The 20,694-nt window shown below is 60.5% G+C and overlaps 5 protein-coding genes across 5 annotated transcripts; all 5 read left to right on the forward strand.

Annotated features, from left to right (window-relative positions):
* Positions 1-3,030, forward strand: LDBPK_364150 (hypothetical protein, unknown function; the record flags this gene model as incomplete). Its single annotated transcript, XM_003865481.1, has 1 exon — positions 1-3,030. One exon carries the CDS (start codon positions 1-3, stop codon positions 3,028-3,030), a length of 3,030 nt encoding a protein of 1,009 aa, XP_003865529.1.
* A 1,261-nt stretch (positions 3,031-4,291) lies between these two features.
* Positions 4,292-8,374, forward strand: LDBPK_364160 (hypothetical protein, conserved; the record flags this gene model as incomplete). The annotated part of the gene is made up of 1 exon (XM_003865482.1): positions 4,292-8,374. One exon carries the CDS (start codon positions 4,292-4,294, stop codon positions 8,372-8,374), a length of 4,083 nt encoding a protein of 1,360 aa, XP_003865530.1.
* A 4,097-nt stretch (positions 8,375-12,471) lies between these two features.
* Positions 12,472-13,563, forward strand: LDBPK_364170 (hypothetical protein, conserved; the record flags this gene model as incomplete). The annotated part of the gene is made up of 1 exon (XM_003865483.1): positions 12,472-13,563. The coding sequence occupies one exon, from the start codon at positions 12,472-12,474 to the stop codon at positions 13,561-13,563; it is 1,092 nt and encodes a 363-aa protein (XP_003865531.1).
* Positions 13,564-15,991: 2,428 nt separating this feature from the next.
* Positions 15,992-16,654, forward strand: LDBPK_364180 (hs1vu complex proteolytic subunit-like; the record flags this gene model as incomplete). The annotated part of the gene is made up of 1 exon (XM_003865484.1): positions 15,992-16,654. One exon carries the CDS (start codon positions 15,992-15,994, stop codon positions 16,652-16,654), a length of 663 nt encoding a protein of 220 aa, XP_003865532.1.
* Positions 16,655-18,332: 1,678 nt separating this feature from the next.
* Positions 18,333-20,552, forward strand: LDBPK_364190 (hypothetical protein; the record flags this gene model as incomplete). Its single annotated transcript, XM_003865485.1, has 1 exon — positions 18,333-20,552. The coding sequence occupies one exon, from the start codon at positions 18,333-18,335 to the stop codon at positions 20,550-20,552; it is 2,220 nt and encodes a 739-aa protein (XP_003865533.1).
* Between the last annotated feature and the right edge of the window lie 142 nt (positions 20,553-20,694).

Consider the following 20,694-nt stretch of genomic DNA (forward strand, 5'->3'; position numbering starts at 1 on the left):
ATGCCCCGAAATCACTGCCGCGTTCCCTTGGAGCAGCAGTCCAGCGTGTCTGCAGCATCGCAGACGACTCCGGCGCCAGCTAGCGACGCTCACGAGAACACGCGGGAAGTGGCGCCGATGCCGTCTATCAGGGCACTTGCAGCGAGAGCGAAGCATCGCGGGCGCGGACGTCCGCGAATCTACCCTAGAAAGACGTCCTCCGTGCACTCTCTCCACCCTCACTTTGCGCCGGCCGAGCCAGGGAGTGGCGATCACGATGATGCCCTGACAGCGGCCGCGTTGCCTCCCGCTGTATCCAACCAAACTTCCATTACAGCGGCGAGCCAGCACGAAGTCACACAGAGTGCCGATACTTTCGGATCAGGGGCGGTGGCTTCGGCCGAGCTACCCTTGCCGCTGCCGCTATCGCCTCAGGGCGTCCCATTCTCGTCTAGTCGCATTACCAGCGCTTCGTCCCTCGCTACGGCGATCCCAGCCGACGCCGCGCAGGGGGGCGAGGAAACGGCGACCTTCTCCTCTCGCCCACCTTTACACTCGTCCACGCGGAGCAAAGCTGCTGTGCCGACAGGCGTTGCGGCAGACGAGGCCGACCGTGCGACGCTCGGCGCCCAGCCGCTCTTGCCCTCCATGGCAGCCTGTATGGCGGCGTGCTTCGGGTGGCGGCTCAAGAGGTGCAGCGTCAGCGAGGAGGCTCAGATAACGTTTGTCCTGCAACATCGGGCGATACCGGTGGTGCGCGTGACGATCGAGAGCGCTGGAGGTGCATTCGCGCAGGCATGTGGCGCTTCGAATGAGACCGACGCTGGTGCGGTTCGTGTCAACGGCACTCCTATGAGCCTCCCGCAGTGTGCAGCGTATCTACAGGAGCTGACGCACGCGCTTTTCACTCTGTCGGACACGACGCGGTCTGCACCGCTGAAAGATCGCGCGCCGGCCGCAGAGGAAGGGGATAGTAAAGGGGAAGAGGATGGAAATTCGGTATCGTCGCCCACCGTGCAGGCACCGCCTCTTTTGTCGCCGAGCGAGCAGGCGAAGGCCACCGAGAGGCGGGCCAGGAAGCGGGCGCGCAGTCGCTCACCCTTGCGGTACACAGACTCGACCGCTTCAGTGTCTCGCACAACTGAACTTCTTTCCTGCGCCACCGTGCCGAGCCTCACAGAGGGGCCTGCAGGTGCTGGAGGGGACGGCGAGGAGGCGAGCAAGAAGGTGTCACAGCCACATCCTCCACCCTTGAACTCTTCCGACGTTACCCTGTCCCCGGCACCGCCAACACGACCGCCTCCTGTTTCTCTGGCCGCTGCCGACGTCAAGGTCGAAGCTGAGTCGTCACTGCTTGCGACGACTCCACCGAGAACAAGCGAGCAGGAGAACGACGTAGACACGCAGCCCTTGAGTGCACTGTCGACACTGGTTGCGACGATGGAAGCTGGTGAGTCGTCGACGCCGCTTCCACGGGCTCCTCCTGCCCCGCGCACCAACACTGGCAAGCCCAGCGTGGCGTCAAGGCGGGCTGTGTCCTTGGCGGACAAGGGTGCCGCGACAAGAGAGTCGCCAACGTCTTCCACTGTCTTCGCTTCCCCAACCATGCGACAGCGGCGCACTCTCGCTCCCGCCGCGGCCGCGGTCGCTGCGGGGCCGGCATCAGCCATCACAGGCGAGCATCACGCCCCGCTGGCTTCTCTGACACCACCCCACGCAGGGCTCCGAACAGCAACCTTTACGATGCCGCTTGCCTTCCATCACACATCTGCATCCCCCCTCGCTGCGGGCGCTGCACCGGAGGAGTTCGATGTGACCAGCTGCAATACCGGCAGTAACGGTGGCCACCAAAGCGTCTGGTGCGACTCGGCTGGTTGGTCCACGGACTCATCGCAACTCTGGTTGGCCCACACACACGCCGCCAGTCGTGCGTTCCAGTGCATGCCTGTCCCCCGCTGTCGTGTGCCAGCGACCACGAAGGTCACCCAGCCACTCGGCGGCGAAGGTGCCGAAGGACATGGAACCAGCACAGCCACACCTGCGTCCTGGACGGTGCCGCTGATGGATTCGGCAGCCGCAGCAGCTCTCGTGCGGATGACGCTGCTCTGGCGATGGCGCGAGCGCTCGTCGATGTGGACGGCGATGGAGGACTCGCTGCGTATGGCTGTCGGTTCAGGCCATCTTCGCGGCGACGCCCTCGAGGCCGGCGTGCAGGCGCTGCAAGCAAGCGAGGAGGAGCAACGCCGATACGAGGGAGTGGGCGCCGACGCCGGTGAGGGCGGCAGCGACCTAGGACCCTCGTGCGGCAGGACCGCACTGGATGTGGGCCAGGTAGGCCATGGAGCGGAGCGGCAGCAGACTCGGTCTTTTCCAGCCTGTCCGCCGCGGGCTCTGCTGCCGGTGTCGGGCAGGGCCGTCGTCGAGGCACAGCACCGTATCACAGACTCCGAGAAGGAGAGAGGCGGGGAAGAGGGTGCACATGGGCCACGCTACGTCGCATGCGCTGGTGGCATTCCCTCTGCTGACCGTATTGTGATTGACCACACCTATTCCACTCGCGGCTCGTACGTGATGGCATCACCCGTGACGACAGAAGGGACAACAGCAACGCCGTGCCGCCTCTTGGCTCTGCAACGGAATCCGCAGGAGGACCTGCACTACCATGTGTACAAGCGCTTCATGCCCGCCGACATGCGCTTGGCAATGGAAGCTGAAGAGACGCTGACGGTAGGGGCAGGCGACATGGCGCCACTGCACGGGGCCAGCGCTGAGTTGTCGCCCGCCTACAAGCTGCGTCGAGAACAGAGCGGCGGCGAAGGCGACGACAACGAGGATGACGAGGAGAGGGATGACGGAGCTGACGACGCCGACGAGAAGAAAGCATGCGACTCGTTCCATGCCTCTCAGGCAGCACCGAGGGCTCCGGCAGCGACAACCATGATAGACGCAAGTGGGGGCGACCCATTCACTGACATGGACTACGTTCTTCGGCACCGCCCATCGATTCGGCGCATTCCAATGCCGGATGTGGAGTCTCGATACGGGCCGTGAGGATAAAGGCGTGGCAAGTGAGACGAAGGGAGACGCGTTCACAGACAGCCTTTTTTTTCGGCTAGACACGGCGCGCACTCAGCTGCCGTGTGATGCTCTCCAGGCCGCCATCGTCCGTGCCGTATTACTGCGCGTCCACAAATGCAGAGAGTAACCAAGGTTTTTTTTTTATTCAGCGTGCCCATTTCTCTGCCAGAGAGCAAGACGTCAACTCCGCTCAAGTACCCCGGCATGTGGCAGGCCCCTCTGCGTGGTGCGATGCAGGCGTAGACACACGTGCTGCAGCAATGTGCCGGCTCAGCCACCTGAGCGCGACCCCTGCCCCAAACTCTACACACCCGCCCGCTTCGCCAGCCGCCGCCGGGTCCCGCCCTCTCGGGGGGACACACTCAGGCTCCCCACCAGCAGGCAGCGAGAGGCCGGGTGGGATACGCTCACGTCACGCGGACCCTCTGCCTCAGCATACGGATGGCACAGTCCTGCCCACTGTCGCGGGCCGCTCCGACGCCACCTCATCCACGGCCTGACCGCCCACATCCGCAGCGGTGCATCGCTCTGTCCACCCCTACGCCGTAGGTGCGTGACCCTGCCACCACAAGAAGTGGTTTGGCATTGGCAGGGGTATATGGCAGGGATAGGGGGGCTGCTTGGCTTCCTCGCACGCCGTGTGGGGGGCTCTTGAACCCCGAGATACCACACTGAGGTGTAACCCCGTCATTACGAACCAAGAAGAAGCTCAGAATCGAAAAAAAATGCTGAATCAGTAGACGCATGATAGGTGGCGGCGACATTGCATCGGCGCCACACACGCAAAGTATAAAGCCCAACGAATGCAGAAGACAGAAGATGGTCGTCGCTGCTTTTGACCAGCTTTCGGGTTCACTGTTCGCACTAGCCCCCATCACGGATGCCTCTCATCTCGCTGCTTCCGCTCCTGCCATTTGCCCTTTTATTATCCTTGCTGCGCGCATCTGCTCACCCTCACTCGGCCTCCACACACACACACACTCACACTTGCACACCCTCCTCGACTGGGGTCGCGCCACCTCGGCAGTTTTTTGTGCTTCTTTTCCGACTTCACGTCCTGCGCCTCCATCATCATCGCAACACAGCACGTGAAGAGAAGAGCGCTTGCGCGTTCCCACGCTCTTCTGCCTGCGTTCCTTGTCTTCTTGCGCCCGCCTCTGCCTCCCCTCAGCGAGGCAGGTCGCGCATCCAAAGAGCGTCTTCGCTGCTTGCCTAGTTTTGCCTTGGTGCGCGCATGACGTCGCGGGAGCGCGTCACGCAGGCGCGGCACGTGATGCTGCTGTCCAATGATGCACCGGTTTTGAATCGATGCGCTAAGGAGGAAGCCCACCTCAAGCATCGCCTCGCTCAGTCGACTGCCGCCTTCGCGCTTACGGTGCAGAAAAGTCACGCCGCCGCCGCTCGTGAGGAGCGCTCCCGCGAATCGCGGCTGCAGGCGCAGTTCACAGCGCTGCTCTCCGGCACACCCGGAGTAGTGATGCCGCCCTTCGTCACGCCCTCGCCCACAGAAGGCTTCACGAATGCTTCAGAGCGTGCCAGCGGCTATGCGGCAACAGGAGCGAATAACCGGTCTGTGCCCGATCACACCACCTGCACTGACGCGACTCTTCTATCATCGCTAGGGCTGAAATCGAGCAGCACTGTGGCTGCCGATGGGAGCGCCACGCCTGCCGCGTCTCTGCCATGTGCGCTGGGCTTCCCGGAAGCCTACGAGTCGAGCGGCTTCAAGTCAGCGATTCACTGGGCCTCCGTGGCGCACGACGAAACTTTTCTCACCGCGTACGGCCCTCGCCGAATTCGCAAAGAGGCCCAGACCAGAGCCATCGCAGGCGCGGGAGGCTCGCCGGCCGCGCGCGAGGCGATGCCACACAGACTCATGACCTCTGTCGCGTGCTACCTTCTCAACCAGGTGCTCTGCGCCGATGCAGCGGTGTCGGAGCTGTGGCGCGAAAAGCTGCGCCAACCGATCTTCGACGCCATCTTCAGCTCTCAGTCCATTGCGATGGGGCACGAACGGAGTGGTGCGCAACGTAGCGGCAGCCTCGGGGATGCTGCTGTGACGAACGCCATCGTGCACAGAACGCTCGGGCCTGCCTCCTCTCTCCTGTCAGGCACTGCGACCCACTCCGATCCGACGATGTCGTTTCCGCCTCGCACCAACGAGTACGCCACCCGCCACGACTTTGCGTCGCTTCGACTTTGGACAGAGGAGGTGACGTTAGAGCACCTGGAGAAGACGTCCGTGTGCCAACGCGTTCGTAATCTTCAGAACGCCATGGCACGTCGTCAAATAGCCGTTCACCTCTTCCAGCGGCGCGCACACCAGGCAGAGCTACAAGCCGTCTTCACGGTGTGGCGCACCTACACGCAGCAGCGCCGCGCGAGTCGCATTGCCCTTGAACGCTACTTGGTGAAGCGGAACCACCGCCATGTGGTGGAGACTGTTTTCCTGCGCTGGCGCCGCTTCTCTCTTCGTTCCAAGGTCGAGGCGGTGCAGCGACGCCTGCTGAACATCGCGGCAGATCGCGACTGCGCCGCGCGCAAGCACGCCACCGCGTTGCACGGGTTACAAGACCAACTCGCCAGCGAGCGTCGCCAGCACGTGCAGGAGACCTTTGAGCGAGACACACTGCACGCGCAGATGCTGGAAAGTCACGCTGTGGAGATCGAGGCGCTGCAGCTGATGCTTCAGATGGAGCGGTTGAAGACGGCGCAGTCCGGCAAGTGGGCGATGCGGTGGGAACGCGTTGCGAAGACGTTTCGTCCCGCGAAGCCCTGCCCGGCGATGCCGCGCCCCATCTGGACGCTTGCTCGTACCCTGCTAAGCGCCGAGGAGGAATTGGCCGCCACGATACTGAAGCGCCGCCGAGATGAGCGAGTGCTGTTGCAGATCCCATACTCGATGATACTGCAGGCGCGGCGGCGGTTGAAGCAGCTGCTGCTGGCGTGGGTGAATGTAATCATGGAGGCGTCGCCGCAGGCATCCACGTGGGTCACTGTCGAGGCCTTCACGCAGGGCCGCAGCTCCCACCCGCGCGGCATATTGCTTTCGCATAAGCAGCCGTCGTCAAGGAAGGCCGCCGCTCGGCGCTCTGGCGCGACAGCCGGTGCCGTAGCAGCAGGCAAAGATGACTCGACGTGCGAGTTCAGCATTTACACACTCATGTGCCTCGTGCGGGAGCTACGCCGATGCTACGCGAAGGCTGGGCTGATCGAAGAGGCGGAAGACTGGGGCACGTCCGACGGCGTCAGCGTGGCCGACTGCTACCAGGAGCTGACACATCTCTTCGCGGCTCAGTCGTGCGGCGGCCTCTACCCGCCACTGCTAGTTCACTGCCCCACCTCGCCGTTCTGGTTCACGCCCGAAGGCGTCTTTGGTGGGCCGGTGTCACACCTGGAGGGGTCGAAACGGCGGAAGCGAGAGCAGCACACCACCTTCACCTGGCTGCTGGCCTCGCTCCTCGTGGGACACATCCAGATTATGCGTATGTTGCCTCTCGCTGACATGGGAGTCCCGCCGGGGCGGCTGCCGATGAAGGGCGCGGCGACGCTGCGATGCAAGCACGAGGCGGAGGTGACGAAGCTGGCTCGAATCAGCTTCCCGAGGCGGTGCGGCGCGCCACCAGCTGGCTCGACCGCGGCACCTCGGGGCACTTCAGTGGTGGCATCGAGCACGTTGCTGCCAAAGAAGCGATCTGTTGCTTTGCCGGCGGCATCGTCCTCGCGGCGCGCCGCCGCGAAGGCTTCCATGGCTTCTGCCGCCGCTGCCGGGGACGTCGAGGGCGCGGGCGTCGCCACCACGGAGATGACCCTGGACGCGTTGCTGCGAGCACGCTTCAAAGCGACGCATGACAGCACCAGCAGTGACAGTAGGAGGGCATTGGCAGGAAAGGACCTCATAGATGCAGCGGAGGACTCCTTGTCCGACATTGAGGTGTTTCTCGGCATGGTGCCTGCACAACTGCAATCACTCAAGGGAGGGACGGGCGCGAACGGCACCGACGATGAGGACGAGGACGAGGACGGCAGCGACGACGACGACGAGGATCGGTGGATCAACGGACTGCTCCGCCGGCTTTTCGAAGCCCAGGATGCAGAGGCGCAGCAGCGTCGCACCAAACGTCTGCAAGGCAGCGAGTTTCTCAAGGACGGCGCAGAGGATGGGCACGCACGGTCGGCAGCGGCCACGCCCGCGTCTGCGCTTGGCGACAACGAAGAGGGCGAGGGTGGCTCGAGGGACAATGACGCCGCCGCTGCCGCGGACACTGCGAGCACCATTTATGGCGACCTCCTGAAGAGTACCGTCGTTCTCACAGGAGATCAGCTGCGGCTGCTGCGCTCCCTGCCGGGTCGCAGCCATGCGTTTGACACGCTCCGCCCCATTGCCATTGCTCAGCCGGAGGCTGCTTCAGTGGTAGTAGGGCTCTCGAAGGACCACTCCAGCACTGCAAGTTACGCCTCTGCGGCCCCTCTCTACTCGTTCCTGCTCAACACCCTGGACGACACAGTGGCTCGGCAGCAGTGGAGTGGGCTGGCGCGCGTCGTGACGTCGCTGGTGGTGCGCTTTCATGTGCTTGACGAGTCCGAGGACGCCGTGCGTCAGGCTGCAGTGCTGACGCCGGAGGAGGAGGAATCTGAGGAGCTGAGAAGCGGGAGTGTGTCACGGCGAAGCCCGGCGGAGCGCGCTGGGGGCTCGCCCCCCCTTTCGACCACTCGACTGCCTCCAGTTTCTGTAGGCTGCGCCCCTTCCGTGGCTGCAGAGGGCAAAGGCGGCGACGGCGCTGCAGTCATGGCAAGCCCAAGGAGTGGTGGCCGAATTGCCGCGCAACTGGTGCCTGCGGCGCCACCGCAGCGGCCCCAGCCGCCGCCGTTTCCGTCGACGACTCACGGGGCGCAGCGGCGTCTACCCAGAGCACACAGCCCCCCATGCGTGAGCACGGCTTTGGACACAGGAGCGGCATTGTCGCAGAGAGCGGCAGAGCCTGGCGTGCCCCTTCTCTCGAGACCTAAACCGTTTGACGTGCAAGGCGCAACCGCAACCGCAGCGCAGCCGCCGGCCACAGCTGTCACTTCCATGACGCTGGGCGAGGAACTGCGCCGCCGCGGGGCCTACCAAACGAACTCCGCACGGAAAAGCTTCAGCTTCAGCTCGCCGACAGATTTATCCGCGCAAGGAGCTCAATCACCTGAACCGAGTAGCTCCGCCGCTCCTCCGATCAGCACTGAGGCATCAGAGCCGATGGCACCGCCGCCGTCCGAGGAGGTACACACACCAGTGATCCCCGCCGCGGCCCTGTTTCCTTCGCAGGGGGATTGACACGGTGTGGAGGAGTGCACGACGGAATCGGCTGAGTACAGTGCACAAATGACATCAAAGGATGGCAATGCCTTTCGTCCGCCCATGACGGCAAACGCCGGTGCCACAGCCGGTACCGCCTACGGGATTCGAACCGACGCCTCTGCTGAGGTGCTGGCGGGGCGAACAAGGCGCTGGACATGCAGCCTTGCAGATTTCCGTGCTCCCGTCGCCCGCATGGTCGTATGGGACGGCGCAGTGGCCTTCGGAATGCATGCCAGAAGAATATCCGGCTGCACTGGTGCACGCCAGCGGTGCATTTCGGAGGCCCACGCGCACGCCTCCACACTTCCGCCGTCTAAGCTGTCGCGGTTGCCCCCTCACCCCCTGTTATCGTTGACCCCTTCCATGCTCTCCACGCCAATCTCAAGCAGGTTTCTGCCGCCGGTGTCCTGGCGTGCGAGACACTAAACACCAGCGATGGCCCTATCCTCCGCGAAGGTCAGTTTCCTGACAATCGGGAACATGTTGTCGCTGCGGCGGGCATTGCCCGTGGCCAATGCCTTTTCCTTGTTACATCCAAACAAATACTGCTTGACCGCCACGGGTACCTACTCCATCCCGCAGCGAAACTCCACCCTGCAGACCCCGCGACCTTCGACTCTCCCGGCAGCGGCACCTGTCTTGGGGTGTTCTTCAGACCCCATGACGGCGCCGTAGCATCCCTAAAACTCGCTGCGCCCACTTGTTCGCGCCAATCCGCCGCAGTAGTCAGGTTTCGGGGCGAGACGCAAACACCGCTTCCAAAGGAAAGCCGCGAGCAGTGTGACGCCGCGTGCGTCCACCACCTGCTCTGCACCTTTCGCTTCCCCTGTGTCCAAGTCCAGCCAATTTACGGCGTCGCCAAACCGTCTTTCTTTTTGTGTTCGCTGCGTGTGTGCTGCGTCATTGAACCTTTTCTCCCCGAGACCTTCACGTTGCTCACCACGAGATCACCACTTCTGCTTCTCTCCTTTTTTTTTATTCGCTGAATTTCCCATGCCCAGCCGATGTACCGTGTCTGTTTGTGTTTCTCTCTCTAGGCGCACTTGGTTGTCACTCACCCCCCCCCCCGCCTCTTGTTGCCCCCTCCACCCTCCGCCCTCGCTTTCCTCCCTTCACACACGCGCGCGCTCTCAGCGCCTTTGGATGTACGACAGAAGTGTTTTCCTTGGAACTACACGATGCACGCATCAGTGATGAGTCGGTGACTCTTTCTCGTTTCTCAGCAGTATGCTGCCAATGCTGCTGCCGCGTCCGTACTCTAGTCTCCATTCGCTGTTTACCTGCCCCCCTTTTTCTACCCACATGCAGCGAAATGCTAGCGTATGAAAACGCTCTCATGAGCAAGGGCGTGAAACGGACCGACACCGAGAACCGTGGCGTCTACAAGATGCAAAGAGATGCCTGACCCACTATCCATCGTGCCACGGGAAAGCCAATGCTGGATGCACACGGTAGGAGTGCGCTTAGCGTGATAGGGCGATAGGGCGCGATGACGTGCGTTGCAACGACCGCACCCGACTCGCTCTGTCGCCGCCACGTGATGCCCCTCACTTCTCTTCTTGCTTCCAAGCCCCTTCCCCCTTCGCCGTCTGAGTCATCGACACCGACGGCCTTCCGCCACCATCTGTCGGCCACGTGATCTCTGCGTGCTTCTCTTTCCGTTCTCTCTCTCACTCGCTCGTTCTTTCGTTACCTTTTCACGCATGCCCTCGGTGGGCTTCACCCTGTTTTTTTCTGTTGTTGTTGTTGCCTCACCTCTGATTCCCACCTAGCGTAGATGATCGGGCACACACACACACACACACACACAGCAGCAGCAGAGAACACGATCAAGGCAGATATCGACTAGGTGGGCACACCCTGATAGGGAAACATATATGATTTTTCTTGTTCTGCTAAGGGCGTCGTTTAAGCTTTTCCGTGTGCCGCTGAGAAGTTTCCCTACCATCACCACCAGACACAGAGACGCTGTAGAGCGATAGGACGCAGACGGATAGAATGGTGAAAAAGAGTAGTGATGCGGAGGACGAGCTGGCGCAGCTGCAGGTGCCGGCGCACCCTTTGCCTGGCGCGCGACTTGTGGCCGCGTCGTGCACACCCTCCGACACCGTGATGGCGTCAGACAGTAGTGGCGGTGCTGCGCAGGCTGCAAAGGTCGGCAAACTGCGAGAGCGCATCAAACCCTATCCCGTCGCCGGCAGCAGACCTGGGCACGGCGGCGTACTGGCGGACATCGAGCGACGACGCGCGCGTGAGGTGCGCCGCACTTTGCGAGTCGCCGAGGCTGCAAAGCGAAGGCAGCAGAACCGCATCATTGCCATGGCGCTTGCGCTCATCGCAGCGCTTGGCGTGGGCCTCTTGATATTTTCGCGGTTTGTGTGAGATGAATGGCTTCAGCTCGTTTTGTGCCTCCCTTTCGTGCCTCCCCGGATCCTTCCGATGTACGACGCCCGCGTCGTCCAGAGTGCTCTTCGCGGTGCGTGCGTGTGGTTCTCACTATCGGCTTGCGAACTGCAAGCTATCGCACAGCGTACGTTTTTTTTTTGTTCGAAGTATGCGTGTACAGCGGCACATTGCACGGCTTTGACTATTCACAGAATCAGCGAACACACGCACATCCCATTAGACGTAGATTGAGGGCGAAGAGGGTTATGAAGGAAGACAATATTAGATGACGTGCGCGCCATCCCTCCTCTGTCGCCTTGAGCCCCCTTTCGCACCCTCTTTCTCCTCGGTCATCTGCGTCTTTTACGACCTTTCTCTTACGCCCCTCCTCCTATACATTGACTGGTGCGCCGCTTCCCCTTCTCGCTCGCGCATGCACCGCTTCTCTGTGGCGATAGGCCAGCTGCGCATCAGGCGATGCGGCGCGGTGACGGTGCCAAACCAAGCAGAGAACGGAGCGCACGATGGAGCTTCGTTTTGCTGCCTATCAGATGCACGCGCCTGCTCTCGCGCCTGTCTGCTTCGCCGCACTCCTCCATTCTACTTTCTCTCGCCCGGTTTCACTTTCTGCGAAGTCGGCGCAAGGAAACTAGACGGTGCCACCAGAGGTCACTGTGATGTGACGCTGAAGATACAGAAAACAATACTTACCTCATGTCCTTTCCCACCACGTGTTGTTGGAGCTTGCAGGCCCGCGGCAAGAAGGGCTCTCTGGCTGTTGCCTACTGCCCTTCTCCCTCTCCCTCTTTCGTCCAATTTCGTGATTCAGCACTGCTTTGCTGCGCACCTCACCTCATGCTGCGAGGAGGAGGAGTGAAGGGGAGGACGCGCCTGCAGCGCTTGATCGGTGTGAACGCAAAAAAAAAAAAACGCCTTTTTCGCCTCTACCTCCTCGCTTCCTTTTTGCGTCCGTGTCTGTTTTCCACCCACGCGCACCGCCTCCATCCCCCCTCTCCCTACACCTCGGCACGCATACACATGCCCGCTCTGCTATAAGGGCCGACAGTCCGGGTCAACAACAACACAAAGGAAACGCGTAGGAACTGGAAAAAAAAAGTAACAGCAAGAAAAAGAGACTACACGGCACATCACAGGACAGGAGAGGCGTTCTCGATTTCATACGTGTTGCCTAGAGTCACCGGCGAGCCGAGGCTTTTGCACTGATCCCAAGTCCTGTGTGACGCTTATCTTGGTGACGTGCTTGATCAAGGCCTCGCATCCTTCTGTGTGTGTGTGCGTGCGTGCGTGCAGAACGAGTTGAAGAGGAGACGCACCTTTTTTTTTGCAAATCAGAGCGTCTTGCATTCCCCTGATCAGCAGCTCGACACCCGCACTGCAGCTGCTGCAGTGGCCGCTCTTCCTGCACCTGTTCCCTAGATTCGCGTAACTAATTCCACGGACGCGGTGGCAAACCGACCGCTGTCCTTCACTCCGCTCGCGCACCTCTCTCTTCTCTCTCCGTCGCTTCGTCCTATTCCATAGACGTAATTCAATCATTCGTGTAGGTGCTACGTTTTTTTGTGTGTGCTCCTTTGCGTGAGTGCTCCCATTGACGTGGGCTCGAGCCATCTGGCAGTGCACCGGGGCATGCGTACGCAAGCCCAAGTTAGGTTTCAACTTGGTGCATAATGGCGACTACATCGTCCTCCACGGCGAGCGAGACTGCCGTGCGCACGGCGTGGTTCGACGCAATCGATGCGACAGCCGCCATGACAAGTACGGAGCCGCTGCAGCCCGCGGCGGAGTACACAGCCGACTCCTACCTGCCCCCCCTCTCTCTGGCCGGAGACCAGGCGGACTTCTTTGCGCAGCTCCGCGACCTCGACAGAGGATTTGCCGAGGCTGCCCCGTCGCTGTTCCTTCCACAAATGACGTTAGAGGAGGCTTGCCACGCAAAACCGAGCTTCTACCAAACCTTCCGCGGTGAGCGGGAGATCACGGAGACGACGTTTCAGCCACTGCCACTGAAGCAGCGCGATGAGGCCGGACAAGAGGCCGATGGATCGGCGGTGAATGGCCGCCACGGTTCTCGCAGGCGTCGGCAGGAGGCGCCGGCGCAGTCACGCGGCACAGCCCCGCTTTATGGTGGCTTTCTAGGTCAAGAGGCGATGTCACCGAGCACGGCGGTTCAGCGAAAGCCAGACTTCATGCCAATCATCCTCGTTCCCTCCGCTGCCACGGCTCCTCTGCAGCTCATGAATATCAAGCAGTTCCTGGAGCACGGCGCCTACGTCGATCCCGCTACCTTGTACGTTGATCTCGAGACCGGCATCGTCAACATTCGCGACTCCAAGCCGCGCTCGGTGATAGTGAAGCCTGGCAGCTTCCACGACCCACACAAGTACCACGTTGCCTTTCGCCAGTTTCGCGTCGTCGACGACCCGGACGAGGTGGACGATTGGTCGCAGGTGTGTGGTTGCATTGTAGAGGGCAAGCTGTGGCAGCTGAAAGGCTGGTACCCACACGAGCAGCCACAGTCGCGGCACCCGAGCCGCCTCTTTTCGCGCATTCGGGCCTTCTTAGCGTACTTCGAAGAGGACAAGGTGCCTCCGCAGTGCCGTGAGTGGAATGTGCAGAGTCTTGCCTTGACGCGTAACCTGCTGAAGGACCAGGTGCACATCGCACTTGCCTCGCAGTTCTGGGAACAGCTCTATACCTTTCTAGATGAGCACCCGATGTTCTCCCGGTACACGATCCCACTCACAGACGAGCGCCTGTAGTGTCAAACCGGGTGGTGTTCGTGTGACCGTGTGCATGCGTGCATGTGTGTGGGTGGCGTGGGCGACGGTATCGGCGTTTATTTATTTGTATCCGTTGCCGCGCGGAGACACGACAGGAAGGGAATGACAAGACGATGTCGTGTGGGTGCACCCGCCTACACTCTTTGTGCTGGCCCATGGGCGTGTTTGCTGTACGCTTCTCTCTTCGTTTTTGGTTCTTTTGGCTGGCTCCCGCTCGCTGCCTCCATCCCCCTTCTCTCATGTTTCTCGTGTAGCGCCGGCTAGAGGGAAGGGGGTGGCTCGAAGGCGGCGACGGCAGGCCGCTGGCAGGACAGAAAGGGAGAGAGCGTGACTTCTCCTGCTGGGTGCCTGCGTATGTAGAGGGGGCGGCGGTGGATGCGCTCGTGTAATACGGCACCTCGTTTTTGCTTGTCTCAGTTGTCTTGGCCATTGCCACGAGGGTTCGACCAGAGAGAGCGTGTGTGTGTGGGGGGGGGGGCAAACCATATTGAGCCCAAAGGGTCCACCGGAAACGGAAGGACACCACCACCAAGCACAGCTAAGCGCATGCACACAGACAGAAAGAGTAAACGAACAACAAAAAATAACTGAGAATCGCCAACGATCGAGAACCTTAAACGTATGCTGCCTTCTACTCTCCTCCACCCGCCCATCCACCACCACCCCTCTCCCCCTCATGAGCGCCTTACATTTCTTTTCGGTGCACCTTGCTCGCCACATCTTTTTCATGTTTTTTTTTTTTCTCTTGTGATCAGAATAAGCAAGAAGGTAAGCGATAGGCAGAGGGGAGGTTGGGAGCGAGGACGGCGGCCATATATGAAAGCGGATGGGAAGCGAACGCAGCCAAAAAGAAAAAAACAGATTGGGCAGCAGACGCGACGGACACACTCCCTCTATGTCTCTTGTTTATCTCTGTATTCCACAGGCCGCTTTCCCTTTTTCCTCATTTGCCTCTTCTCCTCTCTTTCTCTATCCCCATTACCACAGTTTTCACGCTGTGTGTGTGTGTGTGTGTGTCTTGGTGGGCACGTTCGCGTTTCTCATTGCTGCGCTGCGCCTTTGATGACCATCTCTACTGTCTTTTTTTTTGTGTGTTGTTTGGTGTTCGTTCTTTGGCACCGCCCTTTGCAGGCTCTGATTTCTTCGACTCTTTCTGTGGGCGTAGTGCGCTCGCAGGCGCACATGTGTGCGCGTATGCATCTGCTCTCTCTCTCTTTGCGAGTCTTCACGAAACTCTCGTCAGTGTAGCAGCGGCCCCGCCGAACTTTTTCGTCGTGGGATTTCACTGCAGTACTTTGATTGCCAGCGCATGCACATCGTCAGGATCGAAAGGAAACGCGCACCAAATGCGTGAGGAAGACGGTTGGCGGCACTCATGGTGATGAAGAAGTGACGTTCTGTGTCTGTTTTTTTTTCGGCGTATGCGTGCAACGCCGGTGAGGAGGTGTGATGTCGCCCCCGTTGAAGATTGCATGATTTGTCTTGCTTCATTGGTTTGAGTGTGTCGGGTGAGCGGATTCTGCGCTAGGTTTTCTCCTTTCCCCCTTGAAGCCCCTCCCTCCCCACTATCGCAGTGATGCCGTTCATAGTGCGCTTGGTGTAGTAGGTTTTCGCTGTGTGACCCATTGTGAGGCGCGTGTCTATGCGCGTGTGAGCCCGCAGCTGTCTGCTCCACTCTGAACGAGCGACCGTAAAAGCAAGTATTCATACCGTTTTTTTTTTCGCTCCTGAACACGAAGGTTTCGGCGAAGAAATGCAAGAAAAGGTGATGTGCCATCCCAATCGAGGACGGCGGGCTCAGCAAGGCGGATTACAAGTGTTTGTTGCGGTTTGTGCTCGTCGCTGTTCAAACGTGGAGGCGCTCTCGCGTCATCGACGGCGCCTCGAGCCTATGGCCTCTTGCACGTACTTGCGAGCGTCAACGGCGGGAGCGGGCCAGATGACCTCGAAGTCGGTTGAACTGGTTGAGCTTGGGCGGTTGTGTATGAGCAGTGGTGAGGTCCGGCGTGATTAGCGTTGCTAAGCGAAAGGAAAAGGATCCCAGGCAGAAGCGCACACAGCCAGTGTTGCTTGCGCAGCACTTGACCGCCTCACTTCAGCACACAAGGGGCTGTGCGCTAAAGCTTTCTTCAGGTGAAACTGCATCTCAACCCGCTTCTCTGTACCTCTATGTCTAACCTTTTTGCGCTTCGATCCATTATGCACATGCATGCCTTCCGCCTCTCTCGCTCAAGCACACAAACATACAAGCTTCAATCAGTGATCACAGCTTGAGAGGATTGCGCGCGTACAGAGACTCGGACAGGAAGCAGCGAGCACAGACAACAATCAAATTGACTCCACGTTATACCCCCCTCTACACACACACACACACACACACACACACACACACATCCTTTAGCCGAGAATGTTCCGTCGTCTTGCCACCCGCTCCACGTCCTTCGTGACGGGGGCCGCCGTGCAGGCGCGTCACACCACCATTCTTTCTGTGCGAAAGGGCAACAAAGTAATCCTTATTGGGGACCGTCAGGTGACCTTGGGCGAGCGTATTGTGGCGAAGAGTAGCGCCTGCAAGCTGCGCAAGCTCAACGACAACGTTGTAATTGGCTTCGCCGGCAGCACGGCGGACGCTTTTGCGTTGATGGAAAAACTGGAAAACAAGTTGAACGACTTTCCGGAGCAGCTGTCTCGCGCCGCGGTGGAGCTGGCAAAGGACTGGCGCACCGACCGCGCCCTCCGCCGCCTCGAGGCATCCCTCATTGTGTGCAGCAAGGAGGAGACGTTGGAGATTGATGGGCAGGGCAACGTAATCACCCCTGAGGCTGACGGCATCATCGCCATTGGCTCGGGTGGCACGTATGCCAAGGCGGCGGCTCGTGCGCTTATTGACGTTGACGGCTATGATGCAGAACGCATCGCGCGCAAGGCGATGAGGATTGCCACCGACATCGATGTCTTCAGCAACAGCAACTGGGATGTGGAGATCTTGACGCGTGAGGAAGAAGCGGTAAAGAAGGAGGAGGCGGAGAAGGCGGAGAAGGCGCAGAATGAGGCGCAGAGCAAGGAATAGAGGAAGGTGTAAGAGTGTGCTCGTCTTAGCGGTTGGCGTGCAGCGTCGTCCCTTCTTTGCAGCACCATCAGCTTTCCGTATTGTAGCGCACGCCAGCGCACGGCCCCCGCTTCCTCGTGCATCTCGCTACCGTGGCAGTCGCACTTCCGTGCGAACTATTTATTTTGTCCGTGTTCTTTGTGTTCTTCCTCTGTTGAGGTGCTGCCGGTGTTTCTGTCGTTGTTGGTAAGGCATAACATAATCCCCACCCTCCCCCGGCTCTGTGGTGTCGGCTTTGAGTGCTGCTGACGCCAGCGCCGTTTCGCACCCCCGCCTGCTGGGATCGGCGGTGAGGGTGCGGAGAACGCAAAGCGACTTCCGCGGGGCAGAAGGCGATACCTGCAACGGCTCCGCCTAATCAAGGAGAAGCGGTGGCGGCCACGCACAGAATTCTGTCGCGTGCACAAAATGTGCGGCTGTTGCACAATCTTTCCGGCAACCGCCGTTGCTGCTATCGCCTCCGCGTCGGCGGGCTGCTTCGCTTGCTGCACACCCCCGCCCTCATGCCCCCCTCCTCACCCACCCACCCCCACAGGCACACACGTGTATTCTGCGTTTGTTCTCTCTTACGCTCTTCTCATTTTTCCTCGTCACTGAACTCGCGAACCAGAGCATCGTTGCCGCTGCTCACGCTTCGGATTGCACCTCTCCTTTCTCTCTCTCGCTGTTTCGCTTTCCTCTCCCCCTCCCCACCCGCTTTCGCGATCCCGCCGGCACGTAAATGGCTTAGGTGGCAAAACACAAACACGCATACACGAACCGCCTTTCCGGTGTCCCTCCCTGTCGCGCACTTCTTCGCACAGGCTTCCACGGCAAGGAGCTGGCAAACACACACTGGCGTTAACAACAACGGAAACGAAAAGTAAAAGGCATCGTCAAGAAGTGAGCACACGGAAGTGGAGAAGGGAAGGGGTGGGAGTATCTCTTAGCATCCGCAGCGCGCCCGCACACGCACACGCACACACACACACACACACGTGCAAAGAGGAGGAAAGCGAGGTATCTGCGGCAATTGGCAAAGGAAAATACCCAAGTAACAACAGGCAGTGTCTCGATAAGGAGGGAGGGGAACGACGACGACGAAGGGACGTCTCGCATTTTCGCCGTTGCAGCAGGTGTTGTGTGCCTCTGTGCGCCGATCTTGAAGCTTCTTTTGTGTGTGTGTGTGTCTTTTGATTTGCTTTGCAGCGTGGTACTCCTTCCTCTACGTTACACGCGACTTTCTTTTACATGCTCTTAACATGCACTTAACAGTAACCGACTCGACTAATAAAAAGACACAGACAGACGCACTCACACGCCTGCTCCTCACCCGTCGCCTACACCCCGCACACCCACCCCTGTTACGTTGTGCTCGCTTTCCATCGCCGAGTCGGCGTACGTTTCAGCCGTTGGTGCCCTTCCCTCCCTCTCTCCTCTCTCCTTTTGTGTCTGCTCTTAGGCAGTGGCAGTGCAAGTGTGACGGAGTAGGGTAGGTGGCTAAGTTCGCCGGCGTCCACGTGTGTGGCTCCGAGAGCTCCACTCGCACATACACCACACGAAGCAGCGCCTCTCTCGACGGACACTACTTGAGGATAAGTTGCTGATTTTCTCTCGCTTGTCCTCACCCCCGTTGCCCTCACCTGCTGCACTGTCGGCGATGGGGCGAATCGACTCCTCTTGTGTCGCTGCCACGGTGACGCCTAGCAAGGTCGGCGCATCGTCGTCTTGTCCCGGCACGGCGACAAGCACTGGCAAGATAGACGAGCCTGCTTCTCGCGCCGCTGCCCCGCAGGGCCGGGCGCAGCGATGTGGCCGAGCGCGACCCGCCCAGATGCACAACGGCCTCAGTGCGGGGATGTGTGATAACCAACAGCAGCACGCCGCAGGCGTTTGGCAGTTGATTGCAGGGCCGCAGAGCGCCTCCACGACTCCGCCGCCGCTCGTGATGGGTGACGGCACAGGCGGCGAGGATCATGCGCAGGCTGCCCACGCCGGCGTCCGGTGGACTAAGCACTCGTGGGAAAAGGGCAACGACTGCCCTGCGGGTAGCGCGTACGGGTCTTTTGTGGGCGCGCCGCTGCGCAGGCTGCCGCCAACGCCTCCGTTCCCTGGTGTGCGTCTTCCCGCCTGGTGTCGGTCCGCGTCGGCGACGGCGTATCCGCTCTCCGAGGACGGCCTCACAAACGAGCTGCTGGACTTCTTCTATTATCTGCAGTTGACCTCCCATGAGGAAGCGGCACGGGAGCGGCTGCTTGGCTACGTGCAGGCGTGCGTGGCGAAGTTGTGGGGTCCCTGTAAACCGGGGAGCGAAGCCGAGGGAACAGCACAGGTGATGCTGTACGGCAGCTACGCTCTAGGGCTTTCTCTTCCAAGCAGCGACATTGATCTTGCCCTGACTTTCCCGGCCGAGGAGCAGGTGGACGTCGCCACCATTGCAGTGGAGGAAAGGAGTGGGGATCGCGCTCTCCTGGCGCCGGCGGTCTCGAAGAAACGCCAGGCGCTGCACCTCGAGCGGCTCCACGATCTTGCCGAGCAGCTGCGGAACTCTGCGACGTTTCCCGAGTTGGAGGTAGAGGTGTATGATCAGTGCCGTGTGCCGCGCATTCATCTACGAGACAGGACTTGTGGTGGCGTGTCGTGTGACATCAACAGCTCCTTCGCCTCAGCACGCATCGCCCGCATCGTGGCGCGGCAGCGGCTATGGCTACAGGACTCCCCGCTCGCGGCGTTCCTCGTGCGCGTCACCAAGGCAGCCGTGAAGCAGTGGGGCCTCCACGAAGTGTTCTGGGGCGGCGTCGCCTCCACTGCGCTGTACTGCCTAGTGCTCCGCTTCCTCGCCCAGATGGAACAGCTTTGCCGACACGCGCAGGTGGAGGAGAATTTGTCTCCACCGCGCTACGAGGAGGCCGCCGCCGCGCATGTCGCAACGCAGCTCTCTTCGTTGGCTTGTTCGTCACCGTTGTCTTCACCACAACTCTCCATGCCACACCCAGCCAACGAGTCTTTCGCAGCGTTTACCCCAGTTCCAGCCGGCACGGCTTCCACTGCTCGCGGCCTCAACAGGCTAAGCGCGGCGGCAGCCGTTCCTTCATATGTACCCAGCTGGGTTGTGAATAGCAGGAAGCACGGCTTGAGCAAGTCGTCGTCCTTGTGCGATATGGACAAGAACAGCGCGCTGTGCCCTGTCAGTGTGACCGCTTGCTCCCTTTCCGATTGGAGCACGATGAGCAGCACGTGCGACGAGGATAGGGAGGCGGACGACGAGGTGGATGGCTACACGCAGGCGGGTCTCACGCGCACCTCCGGCGCCACCACCACTGCGACTACACCGATCTCTCGCACCGCGGCGAGCACACCGATGCCGGCTGCAAGCGAAGCGCATGAGGGAGGCACAGCGACCGCATCGAGTGCCTTGGCACCACCAGTGAGCGTCAATTCTGCTGCGCTTCGCGAGGGCGTGTTTCCCAGTGCGGATGGACTTACTCACATCGCGCGATCACGGTATGGCGCGTCGCCAGCGCGTCTACTGCTGAAGCTGTGGAAGTTTCTTTCTGCCGACGCTTTTGCGAACGGGTATCAGGTAGCAGATGCCTTTGGAGATGACACGGTGTGGTGCGACTGCGGCGAGGCGGGCGACTCGGCCGCGCTACCAAAGCAGCTTCCGCTCATGGCGTCGCTTGAACTGGCCACGATTGCGGGCATGAGCAGCGCCGACCTCTCCGCTGCATCTTTTCGGCTTCCTGAGCTAATGGCACTCTTTCGCCACTCGAGCACGTCACTGGAGAACATGCTCCGGTATCAGCGCTACCCGCGGCGCACCGTGCCAACGATGCTCTCTACCATCTTTGTAGACCCTCGGCTGCCGACTAACTCTTGAAGGAGCGTGGTGGCGCTGTACATCTGTTCTCTTCTTTCGCTGAGCTCGTAGTGATCATGAGGTTACACCTCAGTGTGGTATCTCGGGGTTCAAGAGCCCCCCACACGGCGTGCGAGGAAGCCAAGCAGCCCCCCTATCCCTG

Source organism: Leishmania donovani, chromosome 36 (genome assembly GCF_000227135.1).
Source record: "Leishmania donovani BPK282A1 complete genome, chromosome 36".
NCBI lineage: Eukaryota > Euglenozoa > Kinetoplastea > Trypanosomatida > Trypanosomatidae > Leishmania > Leishmania donovani.